General features: G+C 42.7%; 1 protein-coding gene across 1 annotated transcript in view; it reads left to right on the top strand.

The window, feature by feature from the left end:
• The window catches only part of SH3GL2 (SH3 domain containing GRB2 like 2, endophilin A1), a 369,136-nt gene extending 351,347 nt beyond the window's left edge, over positions 1-17,789 (top strand). Inside the window, exon 9 of the mRNA XM_029608721.1 lies at positions 15,144-17,789. Coding sequence (XP_029464581.1) covers positions 15,144-15,343 — 200 coding nt within the window. The 3' untranslated portion in view covers positions 15,344-17,789. The remainder of the gene's footprint in view (positions 1-15,143) is intronic.
• The last annotated feature ends 653 nt before the right edge of the window (positions 17,790-18,442 follow it).

The following is an 18,442-nucleotide window of genomic DNA, read 5'->3' on the forward strand; positions in this document are numbered from 1 at the left end:
TCTAAATTCAATGAGGCATGCAGTTTAGCTACTGTAGAGACAAAGAAATAGCAATTTCTTCACAATCAATATCCTCAATAATAGTCTTAGAATTTTGGAGGGGATAAAAAACCTTTGATAACAGAAAATAGCACCTGTGGTTGGTTAAAGCCATCTGTATCATATGTGTGAAAAGTCTCATCAATAACTAATCTATGCTTCTTAAGAATATCAAGATAAAAGCTTTTAGCCTGATGAAGATGTGTTTTCTATCACTTGCATTCTATACAATGTAATTTCCTTTTCAGGATCTGGATATCAGAAGTAAATAAGGGATCCAACTTTTTCAATTTATATCCAAAAGATCTTAACGAGGCTCCTAAATCAAGAGCTTTTGTAATAGTTGCATTCCATATCTGTACTATTGCATTGAAAGTAGATAAATCAAGATCATCCTTAAATATATTCCAGCTGCCTACAAACTTAGAAGAATCATTATGCCCCATACCCAACTTCAAAGAAGATTCTGGTCTGACTCCATTTTGCGTCAAAAATTAAATTAAATTAATGAATGGTTACCCCAGGGAACATTGGTCACTATCAAGTTATCAATACAACCATTATTGAAAAAAATCCTCCTTAATATCTAATATATACCCAGCAATATGCTTAAAAACACACAATCTTCTGGAGAACCAAGGTGGACGTAGCTGTTTGAAATCCTTTAACTTGAGTGGGTAATGATGGTCATAATGTAAATTAAAATCCCCAAGAACAAGCAACTTGTTAGGATCAAAATCCAATATGGAGAAAGCCTCAACTAGCTCTAGAAAATCAACATTGGGAAGGCCTAGAGGAAAATAGACTGGACAGAGTCTCCAGACTTTAGAAGTAAGTAAAACTAAAGGGATTGAACGCCTCAAAATATTCACATCTTCTCTTTGTCCCTCCTTTGATTAATATTCAGCCCTAAATCCAGGAGGGCATACTTTATTAAGAATAAATGCATCCGTATCCATTATCTATCTGGATGTTGTGGCTGCGGGCTACGGATCCTGATGCAGACACGGTCGCTAGCTCATGGGAGAGCGTGAGCCCCTGAACCACTGCATGACTCAGGGAGAGCCCCGAGGTACACCGTGGGAGGTGAGAGCATGCAAGCACGGGCGAAGCAAGAACAAAGCAGGACCGGAACCAAGGCAAGGAACTTCAGGGCAGGAACAAAGCAGGATCAGCCCTCCACTGGACCTACACGCATGAGTGTGACCCAGCAACGCAATGCTGGTCACGAGAGTAGCCCTCTGGCCACTCGATAGCCCTTTCAGACCCGCCGCTTAGGAACAACAAGTGCGTGAGGCCAGACGGAGGCTGAGGGCAGGAACAAGACAAGACAGGAACTAGGAAAACTCGGATGAAGATTCAATTTACTCGGAAGACTCAGACGAAGACTTGGATACCCAGGAGACTCGGTCAAGGATTCAGGTTACTCAGAAGACTCAGACAAGGATTTAGGATACTCAGAAGGTCTCAAGCAAGGATTCAGGATTCAGATGAAAGTTCTGGGTGAGAACTGCATCGCAGTGTGCCCTACACAGCTGCCCATGGCTGGCCACGGACCACGCTGAACGCAAAGCAGACTCCAGGAGAGGAAGGGGAACTTGAGATTGGAACATGATGAAGATTCGATAGAGGCCTGCACAAGGGCACGCCTTACACAGCCACCTGTAGCTGGTCACGAACCACGCTGAAGCGGAGCAGGTTCTGGCAGAGTCTTAGGCATGGACGGAAGCAGACAAAAGGGACTCCAAAGACCGGAACAGGATTCAAGACTCAGGATTATTAGAAGCAAGGCATTAAAAACAGAAGTCTCTTGAAGGCTTGCGCTGCAGACGAGAAGAAGGCCTTGTACCATGAAGCACCCTACACAGCCCCCCATGGGCTGGTCACGGACCACTACGGTGGCATGCCAGGAAAGGTTGATGCAAGGAATCTGGGAACTGGTTGCAGAGATCAGGACCAGGACATCAGGAACATCAGGACTTGAAACAGACAACAAAAGAGCTCCGGAGGACAAGACCAGGAACATCAGGACGAGGAAACCAGGAACACGGAATGAAGAGCCATTAAACAAGTGAAGATCATGGAGGACCTTGACCCAAAAAGGAACACAGATAACTGGATTCTGGATCCGAAGGCCCCAAGGAATAGCAACTGAGCCCTTTTATAGGGCTGAACCTAGAAGTGGACTGAAGAGGACTTCTGGTGGGGCCATGGGCTTTTCCCGCCACTGGCCCTTTAAATACAGCAAAGAGGCATGTGCCGGTGCCTAGAGGAGGTCCCAGGAAGGAAAAGGACCATGGACAGTGATGTCCCTGCCGCAAAGAACACAGAAGACTCGGCGGCGGCTCGGCCTGCTGCGAAGATGAAACATCGGCAGCAGCCTCTGGGCTGTGTCAGGAAGAGGCTGTGGCGGCGATGACCTCCAGGCCGTGCCAGGGATGGCGTCGGAGCAGCAGCGGCCTCCTCTGCTGCGAAGGAAGGTGATGGCGGCTAGGCCACGGGGAGCAGCAGCAGTGGTGGAGTCGGGCTGGGGTAAGTGAAGACCTGCTTACGGGATGGGCTCTGCGAGCAGGATCGTAACACTGGAATTCTGTGATGCAATGAATATCAATCAAGGAATCTACCATACTATCACATAAGATTGGCATCTTACAGGGTCATTTATGAAATAGTGTTTTTGCATGCGTTAAGCACCTTTAATGCATGTGAAAACCCCTTAACGCATGCGAAAATGCCTTTAACGCATGCGATAGCACCATAATGTATGGCGTGATGCAAATCAGAAAAAGAGGAGGAGTTAGTTTCACTGTTTTGTGAAGCCCTATCACATGGCTTTAACTACACCTTTTTCAGTAGTATTGTTTTTGCCCATACCAGTTTTAGTTGTTTTGAAGCTTGTGAACAGCCAGCCAGTAGAGAGGGAGGGGGAGAGAGTGAGTAAGAGCGTGAGAGAGAGAAAGACTAGCCATAATGCTTTCACACTAGATAGGTATTTATATCTCTATGGGAGACCTACCTAGTAACTCGAGGTGAGGTAGAGGTATTAGTGTAGGGGGTTAGGGGCCACTTTGACATTCAAAGTGAGACATACAAACAGAACAGTGCTCTCTTGTGAAGATTTGATGACCTTCGGAGTGAGGAAACTCACTCAAAGATGAGATTTGTGCAATGTTCTCTCAACCTAGCTTGATGGACTCTCTACCTGGGTAACATCAAGCTAGATTGAGAAAACATTGCACAAATTTCATCTTTGAGTGAGTTTCCTCACTCCGAAGGTCATCAAATCTTCACAAGAGAGCACTGTTCTGTTTGTATGTCTCAATTTGAATGTCAAACTGGCCCCTAACTCCTACACTAATACCTAAACCTCTCCTCGAGTTACTAGGTGGGCCTCCCACAGAAATATAAATACCTATCTAGTGTGTGGGCATTATGGCTAGTCTGTCTGTCTGTCTGTCTGTCTCTCTCCAAATTGTGATAAACTGCCTATTACCATAAAACATGCCATTTTTCTATCACATGTGATATTTAGTACATTTTGATAAATCCAGGCCTTAGTTTGAACTGATCTAGAATTGATAAAAGAAATGAATAATTTATTCAAGGTAGACTGATCGATTATAGGCCTTTTTGCAGAATTATCTAATGGGATTCCCACAGGGCAGTGATTCTCCTGGAGGCACACCCTATCCAGTTGGGTTTTCAGGATAGTCACAATGAATGTGCATGAGATAGATTTACATATACTGGGTATCCAATATATGCAGATCTATCTCATGCATATTCATTATAGATATTCTGAAAACCTGATTGGCTAGGTGTACCTTCAGGAAAGGGTTGGGAAACCCTACCATAGAGGATAAGACTGGGATCCTATCACTTAGAGCTTTGTCTAATCATATTGGCCTCGGCCCACCACTACTGGAATATTTTATTTTATTTATTTATTTAAAAACATTTCTATACCGTCTTTCACAATGGGTATTGACCAAAACAGTTCACAAATTACCAAAAAAACTTTTGGTGATAATAAATAAAACAACATAAGTTATTAAAATAATAAAATGAGAAAAAATAAAATAGGCAAACAAAAAAGCAATAATAGTTAGAGAGAAATACAATTTGTAATTTGATCCCTATTCTAACACGTCTCCGAATGTTTCTCCTACGTTTAAAATTACAGAAAACAAGAAATAGAAAAAAATAAATAGAAATTCCCTTAATCAAAATAACAGCAATGGATAGATATGAGGACATTATTTATTTATTATTATTTGTTCAGTTGCTCAAATCCCGCAAATGCCTCTTTAAACAGATGCGCTTTTAATGATTTTTAAAATTCTTTATGATTGGAAATTTGTCTCAAGACATTTAGAAGAGCGTTCCAAAGTATGGGACCGGCTATGGAAAAGGCTCTTTCTCTTGTAATGTTTAATCTTGCAAACCGAACTGTTGGGACTTCAAGCAAGTTTTTGCTGGCAGATCTGAGGTTCCTAGTTTGTTTATAAAGCCTCAGTGCAGTGCATAACCAGATGGAATCCTGATTATTTATAAGTGAGTGTATTAAAGAAAATATTTTATATTTAACTCTGGACTTAATTGGAAGCCAGTGTAATTTATATAAGATGGGAGTAATATGTTGTTTCATTGGGGAACCTGTTAGTAACCGGGCTGCAGCATTTTGAATCAATTGTAAAGGTTTTGTTACAGAGTCAGGTAGGCCTAGATAAAGGCCACTGCAATAGTCCAATCCTGAAAAGATAAGGGCTTGAAGCACTGTTTGGAAATCAGATTTAAATAAAAGTGGCTTTAATCTTTTTAAAGTATGTCATTTGAAAACTGAGTTTTTTATTGTATTTGAAATGTGCTGTGTTGGTGATAAGTTGGTATCTAATTGAATTCCCAGGTTACAATCTACTATTTTGATTACTATCAATTCGTTTCCTATTGTGATGAAAGGTGGTGAACTGTTTACTGGGTTTTCAATCACACTTAACAATAAAATCTCGGGTTTTTTAGTATTTAATTTGTCTGCTATGAGTCAGCCATTGTTCAATTGTCTTGATATAAATTTTACTTAAAGAGATGGTATCTGCCCATGATGATTTAAACGGGACAAGATCTGTATGTCATCCGCATAGATTTTACATTGGATATTTAAGGTGGATAATATCTGACATAATGGTAATAAATAAATGTTGAATAGTACTGGTGACAGAGGACCCTTGTGGGACTCCAGTAGATTGAGTGTAAATTTGAGAAGAGCTATCTTTAAGATTAATTTGATAGCAGTGATTGGTGAAATAACTATTAAACCAGTCTAATACTGTATTTTGCAAACCAATAGCTTGAAGTCTGGATATTAGAATTTTATGGTCTAGAGCAGTGGTTCTCAACCTTTTTTCTGTCGGGACACACCTGACAGATGGTTCTCACATGCGTGACACACTGACCCATGATCGTCACAGGGCTAGATGTAAATGTACAGTTTGCATCCACGGGAACCCCCCTGATCCACAATAATGGATGTAAAGCAGAATTATGACATTCCCCATTCAACTCATCTACAAAAAAGATATTCTGGTTCTGGTGTCATCTCAGTAACAGCAACTCAAACTCCTTCTACTTTCAGGCTCAATAGCCCTACTTATGAAAAGACAGCAGTTTACCACCAATGCATGTCCTCTTGAGAAAACGCAACAAATAAGACTGATAAAACACTTACATGCTAGTAAAATATCTCTGTAACAGACACAGAACCGACCTAACATACTCCCAGGATCTGTAGTAATGCACATAAACTAATCCACACACAGTTACACCTGTATTATGGAATACACTCAAACAGGAGCAACCCTATCTATGAAAAGGCAACACTATAAATATTAAAATCAGGCCCTAAAAACCAATACACCTCTTATTAGGAAAACAGAACTAACAAGCAGCTATAGATCCCCACACAGAAATAATTGTAAAACTATACTAATAAGCAGAATAAATGTTTCACAACAACTATGAACAGAATAACATCCAACAATTAAAAACTCATAAAAACTATTAAAAATTCTCCAAACACCAATAAAATATTTCAAAAAAAGCAGACACATCACATAATATTAAATAATTAAAATGGCAGTCAATCAAGAAAAATAAACTTAAAAAGCCACCTTTACTTACCCCCTCCAGCAGCTCTCCTACTCCTCTTCCATGCAGGCTGTAGCACACACCAGAAGCAGCAGTAGTGGCTAAGCTCTATACTCATGGTCCTCTTCCTTAGGGCCCATGTCTCTCACACACACACACCATACCAGTCATGCCCCCATGACCAGTTTCTGTCTCTCACACACCAATCATCTCCCAGTCTTTGACAAACACACCAGTCACCTTCCTGAACAGTTTCTCTCATGCCATACACACACACACAGGCTTCCCACTCCCGTGTTCCACTTACATATATGGGCTTCTCACTCTCATAATCACTTTCTCTTTCTCACATACACTCACCAGTCTCTCACTCCCATGCTTGTTCTCTCCACATGCACAGGCTTCTCATTCCCATAATCACTTTCTTTCTCTCACACATACACACACACCAGTCACCTGATCTCTCTCATGCATACACACACACAGGCTTCCCACTCCCATGTTCTCTTTCAGATATACAGGCTTCTCACTCCCGTGCTGTATCTCACACACTCCCATGCTCACTCTTCACATGCACAGGCTTCTTATTCCCATAATCACTTTCTTTCTCTCTCTCACATACACACAAACACACACCAGTCACTTGATCTCTCTCATGCATATACACACACACATAGGCTTCCCACTCTCATGTTCTCTTTCAGATATACAGGCTTCTCACTCCCATGCTGTGTCTCACACACACACAGGTTTCTCACTCCCATGCCCACTCTTCACCTGCACAGGCTTTTCATTCCCATAATCACTTTCTCTCTCTCACACATACACACACACCCGTCACCTGATCTCTCTCATGCATACACACACACAGGCTTCCCACTCCCATGTTCTCTTTCAGATATACAGGCTTCTCACTCCCGTGCTGTATCTCACACACTCCCATGCTCACTCTTCACATGCACAGGCTTCTTATTCCCACATACACATACACACACACCCGTCACCTGATCTCTCTCATGCATGCATACACACACATACACAGGCTTCCCACTTCCATGTTCTGTCTTACATACACAGGCTTCTCCCTCCCATGCTGTGTCTCACACACACCCAGGTTCTCACTCCCATGCTCACTCTCTTCACATGCACAGGCTTCTCATTCCCATAATCACTTTCTCTGTTACACACACATACACACACACCAATCTCTCTCTCTCATTTCCATGCTCGCTCTCCACGTGCACAGGCTTCTCATTCCCTGAATCACATTCTCTCTCTCACATTCACATACACACCAGTCACACCGTCACCTTACCAACCAGTCTCTCTCATATACATGCACACACACAGGCTTCCCACTCCCATGCTTTCTCACATACCCAGATTTCTCACTTCCATGCTTTTTCTCTCTCTCTCTCTCTCACACACACACACAAACACACATCCCTGACTGTCTCACATACACATCAGTCATCTCCTTGAGCAGTCACTTTCATTGTCTCTCACATATACACATACATCAGCTCTCTGACCAGTTTCTCTCAATCACACACATACTCTCGATCAAATACATTCTCTCACTTACACACAGGCTCTCAATCACACACATTCTCTCACACACAGGCAGGCTGGCTGGCTGCTTCTCTCTCTTTCTGTCACTCACTTCCTCTCTCTCTCCCTCCCCCCCAACGGTAGCTGCTCCTCCTCCTCCAGCCCCCGCAGGCCAATAAGGAAGAATTCCATCGATCGCGGGAGGCTCCTGCTGCTCTCTCCTCTCCCGATTACCGTCTGCTGCAATAGCTTGGGGGCCGATGCTGCAGCGGCCGCTGCTACTTCATCACGCGGCACGGCCTTTCTTCTTCCCGCGCACCGCGTATCACTTCCTGGTCCGGGGGGGGGAATGCAGGCGCGGGAAGAAGAAAAGGCCAGCCGCGGATGCCACAGATTTTTTTTTTTTTGCACCGCTGCCGTTCCCGCTGGGCTTGAACGTGCTGATAGCCCGGCGGCAACGGCAGCGGTGCAAAAAAAAAAAAAAGCTGTGGCATCCGCGGCTGGCCTTTTCTTCTTCCCGCGCCTGCATTTCCCCCCCCCCCCCCCCCCCCCCCCCCCCGGACCAGGAAGTGATACGCGGTGCGCGGGAAGAAGAAAGGCCGCTGCTAGTTTATCACGCGGCACGGCCTTTCTTCTTCCCGCGCCTGCATCCCCCCCACCCCGGACCCGGAACAGGAAGTGGTGCGCGGGAAGAAGAAAGGCCGTGCCGCGTGAGAAAGGCCGTGCCTGCTAGTTTATCACGCGGCACGGCCTTTCTTCTTCCCGCGCATCACTTCCTGTTCCGGGTCCGGGGGGGGGGGGATGCAGGCGCGGGGAGAAGAAAAGGGCAGCCGCGGATGCCACAGCTTTTTTTTTTTTTTTTTTTGCACCGCTGCCGTTCCCGCTGGGCTTGAACGTGCTGATAGCCCGGCGGCAACGGCAGCAGGGAAGAACGAGCAGCGGGAGGGACCGGGAGCCACGCGACACACCTGCCGGTGCTTGGCGACACACTGGTGTGTCGCGACGCACCGGTTGAGAACCGCTGGTCTAGAGTATTAAACGCAGCTGAGATGTCTAATAGTATTAACAGAAAATCTGTATTTGAATCGAAACCCCCGAATATGTATCAGAGGAAGAAAGAAGAAGTGTTTCAGTTGAATAGCCTTTCCTGAATCCATGCTGATTTGGATGTAATATATCAAGTTCTAGAAGATGTTCATTTAACTGATGCAAGACAAAATATTCTATTGTTTTAGAAAGAGAGGTTAATGTAGCAATTGGTCTGAGGTTAGAAAATTCCAGAAACGATGTTGATTTTTTCTTTTGGATTGGAGTAATAGAAGATCACTTTAATTGTGTTGGACAAATCCCAGTGGTGGATCCTTCAGCCTCCAATTTAACAAGGCACCTAATGAACGCTAAAATTCAACAATATCTCAAAAGCACAATTGCTGTAATTACTGTAATCAGCATAATATAATATAAACATTAAAACTATAAACTAAAAAAAAAAACCACAAGAAGCCAAAGTATAGACAAAACTTCCTCCTGAACCAAAAAGACACAAAATCTCCACAAAGATACTCAGCCATTCAAAGAGAATTGCCACTTTCCAGCCACTAGGTCACTCCAAAATACAGTCACCACTGTCCATGCAATGGACATAAGATGGAATAGCAGGTCTTCTTTCTTCCTATCTTGGATATCCAGGGTTGTAAACCATAGCCCAACTGGGACAGAGAAACCAGGAAACTAAATCAGCTTTTTCACTTCCAATAGCCAACAAAAAAATGCCACATAGATCTCTGACACAGCCCGCCCCTGAGCAGGCCCACGCCTGATCACATTTAGGTTCTTCATCTGACGAAGTGCACTGTCCTTGAAAGTTCATGCTTCAATAAATTGGTTAGTTTATAAGGTGCCACCTGACTCCTGTCATTTTTTGAACTAGAAGAACAATAAAAATTATAAAGGGAATGGAAAGGCTTCCTTATGAAGAGAGGTTAAACTGGTTAGGGCTCTTCATTGTGGAGAAGAGGTGACTGAATGATATGATAAGAGATTTATACAATCTTGAGTGGGGTGGAACAGGTAAAAAAGGGATGGTTTTTTTATCCTGTCAATTTGTACTAAAACTAATGGACACTCAGTGAAACTAACAAGTAACAGATTTAAAATAAATCCAAGAGAGTATTTTTTTTTTCACTCACTGCATAATCAAGCTGTGTTTTGAGTTACTAGAGGAGTAATTGAAGGTTTGGTAACTGGGATTCAATGCCAAGAAGTGCAGAATCATGCATTTGGGGTGCAGAAATCCAAAGGAGCTGTATGTCATAGGAGGTGAAAGACTGATGTGCACAGACTGAGAACGAGCCCTCAGGGTGATAGTGTCAGATGGTCTGAAGGTCGCGAAGCAGTGTGACGAGGCGATGTCTGAGGTCAAAGGGATGTTGGGCTGCATAGAGAGAGGCACAACCAGCAGGGAAAAAAGAGGTGATAATGCCCTTTTACAGGTCCCTGGCGAGGCCTCACCTGGAATACCATGTTCAGTTCTGGAGACCGTATCTCAAAAAAGGATGGAAGCGGTCCAGAGAGAAGGCAACCAAAATAATGTGGGGCCTGCACAGGGAGACTTATGAGATGAGACTCAAAGACCTAAATATGTATACCCTGGAAGAAAGGAGAGTCGGGGGGAGATATGATACAGACTTTTAAATGCCTGAAGGGTATTAATGAGGCCCAGGAATTAAGCCTTTTCCAGTAAAAAGAAAACTCTAGAACTAGGGGATATATGATGCTCCAAGGAGGTAGACTCAGGAACAACGTCAGGAAATATTTCTTCATGGAAAAGGTGGTGGATGACTGGAATGCCTTCCCACAAGAGGTGGTGAAGACAATAACAGTCATGGAGTTCAAAAGAGGGTGGGATAAATACAGAGGATCCCTAATAGCTAAAGGATGGAAATGAAAAAAAGGGGTTAGCTAGGGTAAGCTACACAGATTAGCAATTACTACCTTTAATAGAAGGCTCAGGGAGGTAATCTACATAAGTACATAAGAAATTGCCATGCTGGGTCAGACCAAGGGTCCTTCAAGCCCAGCATCCTGTTTCCAACAGTGGCCAAACCAGGCCACAGGAACCTGGCAATTACTGCATGGAGCGGCAGTTGCTACAACCCTAAAAAAAAAAAAAGCTTGTTGGGCAGACCTGATGGACTGTGGGTCTTTTTCTGCCATCATTTACTGCGTTATTGTGTTCCACCTTCAAAGCAGTTCGTATTGCTGGGATTTAAAAGGGTTTTAGACAAGCACCTGGAGGAAAAGTCCATAAACCATTATTAGCTAAGCAGAGCTGAGAAAGCCACTGATTATTCCCAATCCAGCAACAAGGAATGGATCTACTCTGTGTTCTGCCAAGTACCTTATGGCACAGATTAGCTGCTGTCAGAGACAGGATGCTGGGCTAGATGGACTTTTTGATATGATCCAGCATATACTGTATATATTATTATTGCAAGGTATAAGTGCATAAATTTACCCGCATACTGGGTGGGCAATTTTATAACAGGCCAGTTCTGCAGGTAAAGCACAGTTTTACCTGTGGAAATGCCTTTGAAAATTACCCTTGTAATGTATTATACACATTTCAGTTCAGTTTAGGAGCATATGTGGTAAAACAACAATTGTGTCAGAAAGTAGAGCCGCACATGTCTTCAGTGAAAAAAAACATAGCGGGAGGATCGATTTAAAGATCCGTGCCGATTTATATAACAAACGCCCCCCCTCCTGCCTGCCCGCGTGTAACGGGGTTTACGTGCATGGCCGGGCCCTTCCGAAAATGTGTGCAGCGCATGCAAGGCCCAGCCATGTGCATATAACCCCTCCTTTTTACACGCGTGGCCCTTTTAAAATCGGGCTGAGGGTGTACACACGTTGGCACATGTACATATGTAAAACCATAAGACAAAAGTCAACTTAAGGTTTAAAGCTACAATACTATGCCTATATTGTATAGTTAAAAGGCCAGAATATTTTAAAGATTTCCTTCTATTTTTTTTTCTTCTGATCTCTTACTTGGTGTTGAAATTGAGAGAAAAGATGAACTGGTATAAAAAAAAAAATCTTAGATGTCAATTCACAAGAAATGTTTTCACAGTAACCTAACAAACTCACAACACAAGACCATAATTTCAAGCGATCGCCTTAGCAAGGGCCACCATAAACTAGCATCTTTTTCGCTTCCACAACATCATGAATGGCATTGCAAATGACCTCAAAATAATTGCGATGTGCTTAAAAAAAAACTCCAGCTAATATACATATGCATAAGATGAATAAACTATACAAAAAGATTAATATTCCCTAAAGGGCGAATTTTAAAAGCCCTATACGCGGCAAATCTGGGAGATACGCACATGAGAGGGCTGCGCGCGGGCCGTGCGGATTTTAAGAGGCCAGCAGCCCCACGCGTGTCTCCCGATATGCAGGTAAAATAGGTTTGGCGAAAGAGGGGTGGGGGTGGGGCATGGACAGGCTGGGACTGCACCCATGAAGTGAGTTACACACTCTTAGCGCCTGCCGGGATCCCACAACCGTGTAACTTGTCTCTGCTAGAGACAGCATGGAAGTAGTTAAATTTAAAAAAAAAAAAAAAAAAGGGCAGTGAGCAGGGTTTTAGGGGTTGGGGCTAGTAGGGTAAAAAGGAGGCAAGGGGGTTTAGGAAATCCACTCCTTTACTGGAGTGAACTGAGAAGGAACTGGGAAATAGGCGCATAGACGCACGTATGTTATAAAATCGGCTCATCCATCCATCCATCCATCGGTTTGAAAGTTACCGTCATAATCACTTTGACAATAATTTTTTTAATTACAAAAGTCTCATTACAAGAAGAAACTCCATCCCAAAAGTGTCCCTGTAAACATATATCATCACCCAATCCCCCACCCTTTAAAAATATTCCCAAAGAATTCGATATCTCAATTAATCAAAAGTTGAAAATCTCAATGTCAATGCATTTGAAGCTGCTTCTTTCAAGTGGAAGCTTAAGACATAGGAATGAAGGAAAGATGGGGCAAGTCCATCAAAGAGCAAGGGGAGGGGTAAGCAAAATAGAGAAAGAAGGATCAGGAACGTTTTGGAACATTCTGATATGTTATACTTAGAGGGTAACCTTCAAAGATAGAAAAGTCTGGGGGTAACTTTTATCCACAGGTTTTCCAGTGCATGCTTTCACTTTGAAATTCTTGGAACATCAGCACACAGTCTCCCCCAATAGAAAGCTATATCTCTGCTCCTGGCATGGAGTAACTTGTGCGCGTGGATCTACATACACTGGGGCCGATGCAGTAAATGTGTGCGGAAAACGGGCGCTCACCTCTCCTGGGTTCACAATCCAATATTAAAAAGAAGGGTCGTGCTAAAAAGGAAGCGCTGGGGACAAACGTGCGTCCCTAGCACCTCCTCCTCATCGGGTGCATAGGAGGAGGTGGCTGTGAAGCTGGTTGGGAAAACGGACGCTCAATCTACGAGCGTCCCTTTTTTTCTCCTGCTACTGGATTATACATGCACAAGATACATGGCCTTGACCATGTATCTTGTGTGTGTATATTGGATGTCCAATATTGGTTTTTTTTCAAAGAATTTTTATTTTTTTAAATAAATTCTGCTTTATTTGGTTCTTCCTACATAGTATCGCTACAATACTATGTAGGAAGAATCACAAAAAGCAGGATTTATTTATTTTTTTCAATGTGCCTTTGAGCATGGCATACCTTAATGCCAGCCCCGGTCTGGCGTAAAATTTACTGCATTTCAAGGGCGCATTTGCTGCATGGAAAATTTTTTGGATCACAGGGATTAGCTAATAGCCTCATCTATGTGAATTTCCATGTGATGAGCGCTATTAGTGACGCGGTAATTCGGACACACGTTTTGGACGAACCAATCTCTGTTGCATGTTAGGCCATGCGCAGCGGCTAGCACATGGTATTGCATCGGCCGTATACTGTTTAAAATAAAACAATATGGGGCAGATTTTAATACCTACGCGCGGGCGTAGATTTGTGCGCGCAACCCGGCGTGCAGAAATCTACGCCCGATTTTATAACATGCGTGCGCAGCCACACGCACGCATGTTATAAAATCCGGGGTCGGCACGCGCAAGGGGGTTCACACTTGTGCATCCTGTGCGTGCCGAGCCCTAGGGGAGCCCTGATGGCTTTCCCTGTTCCCTCTGCCCCCCCACCTTCCCCTTCCTTCCCTTCCCTAACCCACCCCCCAGCCCTACCTAAACCCCCCTAACCTTTGTTTTGTAAGTTGCACTTGGCCGGCGCACGATCCTCTGGCCTAGGGGCCCTACGGAGGCCTCTGGCCATGCCCTGCCCCACCCAGGCCACACACCCTTTTTTCAAGCCCCGGGACATACGCGCATCTCGGGACTTGTGTGCGTCGCCGGGCCTATGCAAAATGGGCTCGGCGCGCGTAGGGTTTTTAAAATCTGCCCCTATGCATGTAAACCCAAACTCTGCCCCCATCTTCATATACCTAAATAATATACCTGAATAATAATATACCTAAATAATATACCTGTATCTAATTACTTTATTGCATTTATCCAATCATTTTATTGAATTTATCTTTTTGTACAGCATTACCTTTGTTCCCCCCCCCCTCTCCCCCTTCCCCAGTTCACATATCAGTTTCATTGTAAAGCCCCGTTGGCTACTGTTTGTTTGTTCCATGGAAACAGATGTGATGTTTTCTTAACGAATGTCAGTATACAAAAACAAAGGGGCGTGACAAAGGGGCTCTCCTCTTTGTGCACCCCTTCGTGCAAACCTTTGTGTATATGTAAAAATTTATTAATTTATGTTTCCTTTAACTAAGCTGTTTCATTGTATTCGACTAAGGAATTTTTTCCTGCTTTTTCTGTTTCACTGTAAACCAGCATGATTTGCATTTAATGCAAGAATGTCGGTATATAAAAGTTAAAAATAAATAAAATAAATAAATAAATAAATAAAATATCTTCATGCCCTAAAACACCTTTCTTTTGTTTACATGCACAAAAGTACATACCAAGTAAATTACATATATATATATTGCGTAATTTATGCACACCAAGACCAGCAGATTTTCTAACAGGCCATTTACATGCATAAAAACTGTTTTATGCATGGACATGGCTTTGAAAATGACTCCATTAAACAGTGAAGTATTTTAGAGTTTGCTACTCTACGTACTTCTCACTTTTTTATGTGATGTCACTGGCAAGGTATGATTGCCACAATGGTCATAAGCTGGAATTTCCCTGACATTTGTATATTTATGTTGTTGTTATGCAGTTTTTTTGTGACTGAACATACAGAATTGTACATTGGTTGACGAGATGGGCAGCTATATACACCTATTCTTGTCTTCCTTCCTCTAGGAGCTCCGATGGATCAGCCGTGTTGTAGATCTCTGTATGACTTTGATCCAGAAAACGAAGGCGAGCTGGGCTTTAAGGAAGGCGACATCATCACCCTCACCAATCAGATTGATGAGAATTGGTACGAGGGGATGCTCCATGGCCAGTCGGGCTTCTTCCCCATCAACTATGTGGAAATTCTGGTCCCTTTGCCTCATTAGGAGGCTGGCTCTCCCACCTGACCCAGATAATTACATTTGGTACCACTGCTTTCCACAGGCTGCTTACTACACATCATGGGTGTGAGATCCAGTATGTTTAAATCATCGGTTTTCACTGGACGTCTTTGGTTTACATGTGTTAGAACACTATAATGTTGTATCGCTTATAAGTCTTATGGTTCTCTATGACTGAGGGAAAATGGACACAGTTCCACACAGGCCTAACGTTGCCTAACCAGCATTGTGTCTTTCTGGTTCAAATGGTTTCGCTTGGTTTTGTTTAATTTTCAAGAATAGCTCGATGTGCACACAGTGTGTATAATGTGAAGCCTTGCGTCTTCTCTGACAGTGAACTTATACTATGGGCATCTTGTTTAATATTGTGGACTGTGGGGGGTGGGGGGGGGGAACGGGGAGGCCCATCTGAGTCAGTTTTAATCACTGTTGCTCAAATAAAGAAGCTGAAAGAAGAGCTTGGATGTCAAATTATGTTTTGTTTTTCTGCTGTGCAGAAGCTTTGAATGCAACAAGAAAAATGCTGAAGGGGACGTACGGGTGGGGAAGTGAGGGAAGAATTTGGTGGGGTGTAGTACCGTGAGACTGTCAACAAGTGGCATGCAGGAGGACGTGCTGTGTAGGTAGCAGCACACAACAGGGTGTAACATTAAAAGGATTGTGCTGCGTAAGCCTGTTGCGGTCTCCACCTGGGGAGTGTGCTAAAATCTTCTGTCACTAGCCCCCACCATGTCATGCGGGGTTGCACTTGTAAAGTGTTAGGGGGTTAAAAAAAAGATAAATAAACATCCAGAGAGTTTGTTTTTAAAATAATGTTTAATTGTTTTTTTTACTACTTGTTTAACTGCTTCAACTGGTGTTTCCAAGAGGCTAGAACACATTGTTATGTTGTCAGCCATTGTGAAAGTTGCTTTACCATGGGTTTAGTGCCTCATGATGTGTTGACTATACATAGAAGTTTGCTGTATTTTCTTGATGCTGACAAATCACAATGCTTTATTTTCCCCGAACATTGTAATCTTCTGTTTTTTTTTTTTTAATAGCCTGGTGGTTTCTGCCTGCTCCTTTGGGCTTCCAGCTCAATCAGAAAAAAGCCTCTGTTGGGTATTGGGCTATAGTGTCATGATCTCTCAGTCACAACCACCAGGGAAGGGGAAGGAGATGGGGTGTGAGTTTCCCTCTTTTAATTAAAAAAAATACAAAAATAAAAAAAATTCAACACTCTACAACACAAGCCAGTCATTGCAGCAACAGTTCTCAGCCAGGGGCCACAAACCATGGCTTCCTCTAAAACCCAGGTAATGTGGACCTGAGTCTGGCAACTAAGTGTTACCAATGTGCCACAATTGTAACTCCCTTCCCCTTCCTGCCGCAGGAGCCGTAAATGCTGCTTCCAGGGCATCCCCCAACCCCAGCCGGCAAGGGGAGCAGAATCCTGTGAACTGAACCTAGGTCTCATGCACGGCGATGCATACGGCTCTACCGCGTGAGCCACCGGCCCAGTCCAGGGCTTGTAATCTTATTACGCCCCTCCCCCCCCCCCCCATATTCCCATAACTGCTATTTAAAAATGATCTATTTGGTTTCTAGAATTTGTTTGTATTATTTGGCCTAATGGAATGTTGAAGGTTTGATTATGATTTATGATAGGATACAATTGCGCATGGTTACACACGTGCAAACTAGAGGTGTGTCACCAAAAAAGCAAGTTTTGTTTTGGTTTTTCTTTTATGTGGTTTTTTGTTTTTTTTTTCATTTCATTTACACTTTTTCGTGTATGTTAAGCCCTTTAATATGTACTAACTCGTTTTAGCCTGCACTGAACTGCAAAAACAAAACAAACATTTCAGGATGTTTTGTGTTTCGGAACAAAACGAGAAATGTTGTTTTCTATGTCCTTTTAATCCGCAACGAGTCCTTGGTGCTCGCGCGCCTGCGCACACAAACATGCACAGAACTCACATTCCTGTATGGAATTGGAACCAGTAACCTGGGCTACCTTATATTCTGCAGATATTAGTGGTGCATATTCTGCCCTCAGTGAGGACTGAAAGATCAAAAGTATCTATGGACTCAACAATGGTGTGCGGCTGTATTTCCAATGCCTTTACCATAAGTATAGAAGTTTAGTATTTCTTTGCCCTGTTTTTCATTGTCCGCATCATGTTGTGTTTTACAGTGTTGTACCAAGCTTCTCAGCATTTTTTTTGTTATTGCATTCATACAAGTTAGTATAGCTAACCAGAGTTCTATTTATCTAAACTGTACAGACTCTGTCAGAGGTAAATGTATTCGTTTTAGATGTGCCACTAAAATATCAGACCAAGTAAAGCCTCGGCAATCCTTACTGCTGCATGTATGCACAAACCATGCAAAGCATTGATGTTTAAAAATAAAGAAGACTGACTTACCCATCAGAATAGCTCTGTGACTTGTGGGTTGTTTTGTTTTTTTTGTCTGTCTCTCTTTAATAAAGGCTTACAAAAGCCATCTAGAAATAACACCAGGAAAAGAATGGTTTTAAAATGTTCAAACTTTAACAGTTTCCCTTCATTCTGTGCATAATGCAAACATTTTTTTTGTTTTGGGGTTTTATATATATATATATATATATATATATTTATTATTTTTTTTTTAAATGTTATTTTTATTATGATTTTCAAAATAGTTCAAGAATATATTTGAGAAGAAAACAATAGCTAGCATATAAAGAAATAATTACTAACAGAATTATATTTTATGCTTTATTTATATTTCACCTTTCAGCCACTTCAGAACATAAGAACATGCCATACTGGGTCAGACCAAGGGTCCATCAAGCCCAGCATCCTGTTTCCAACAGTGGCCAATCCGGGCCATAAGAACCTGGCAAGTTCCCAGGTATTTCCCTGTCCCCAGAGGGCTCTCAATCTAAGGGCCTTATTTCCTAAAAGTTTGATTTTAAAATGAACGCATATCGGTGCACGAGTGAGGAGATGCTACAATTTTTAATTATGCACGCACTTATGTGTGTATATTTTAAAGTGCACCAACCACGTGTAAGTATGCTCCTAATTTTAAGAGGTTACTCAAGCATAGCTAGCG

Source organism: Rhinatrema bivittatum, chromosome 1, assembly GCF_901001135.1.
Source record: "Rhinatrema bivittatum chromosome 1, aRhiBiv1.1, whole genome shotgun sequence".
NCBI lineage: Eukaryota > Metazoa > Chordata > Amphibia > Gymnophiona > Rhinatrematidae > Rhinatrema > Rhinatrema bivittatum.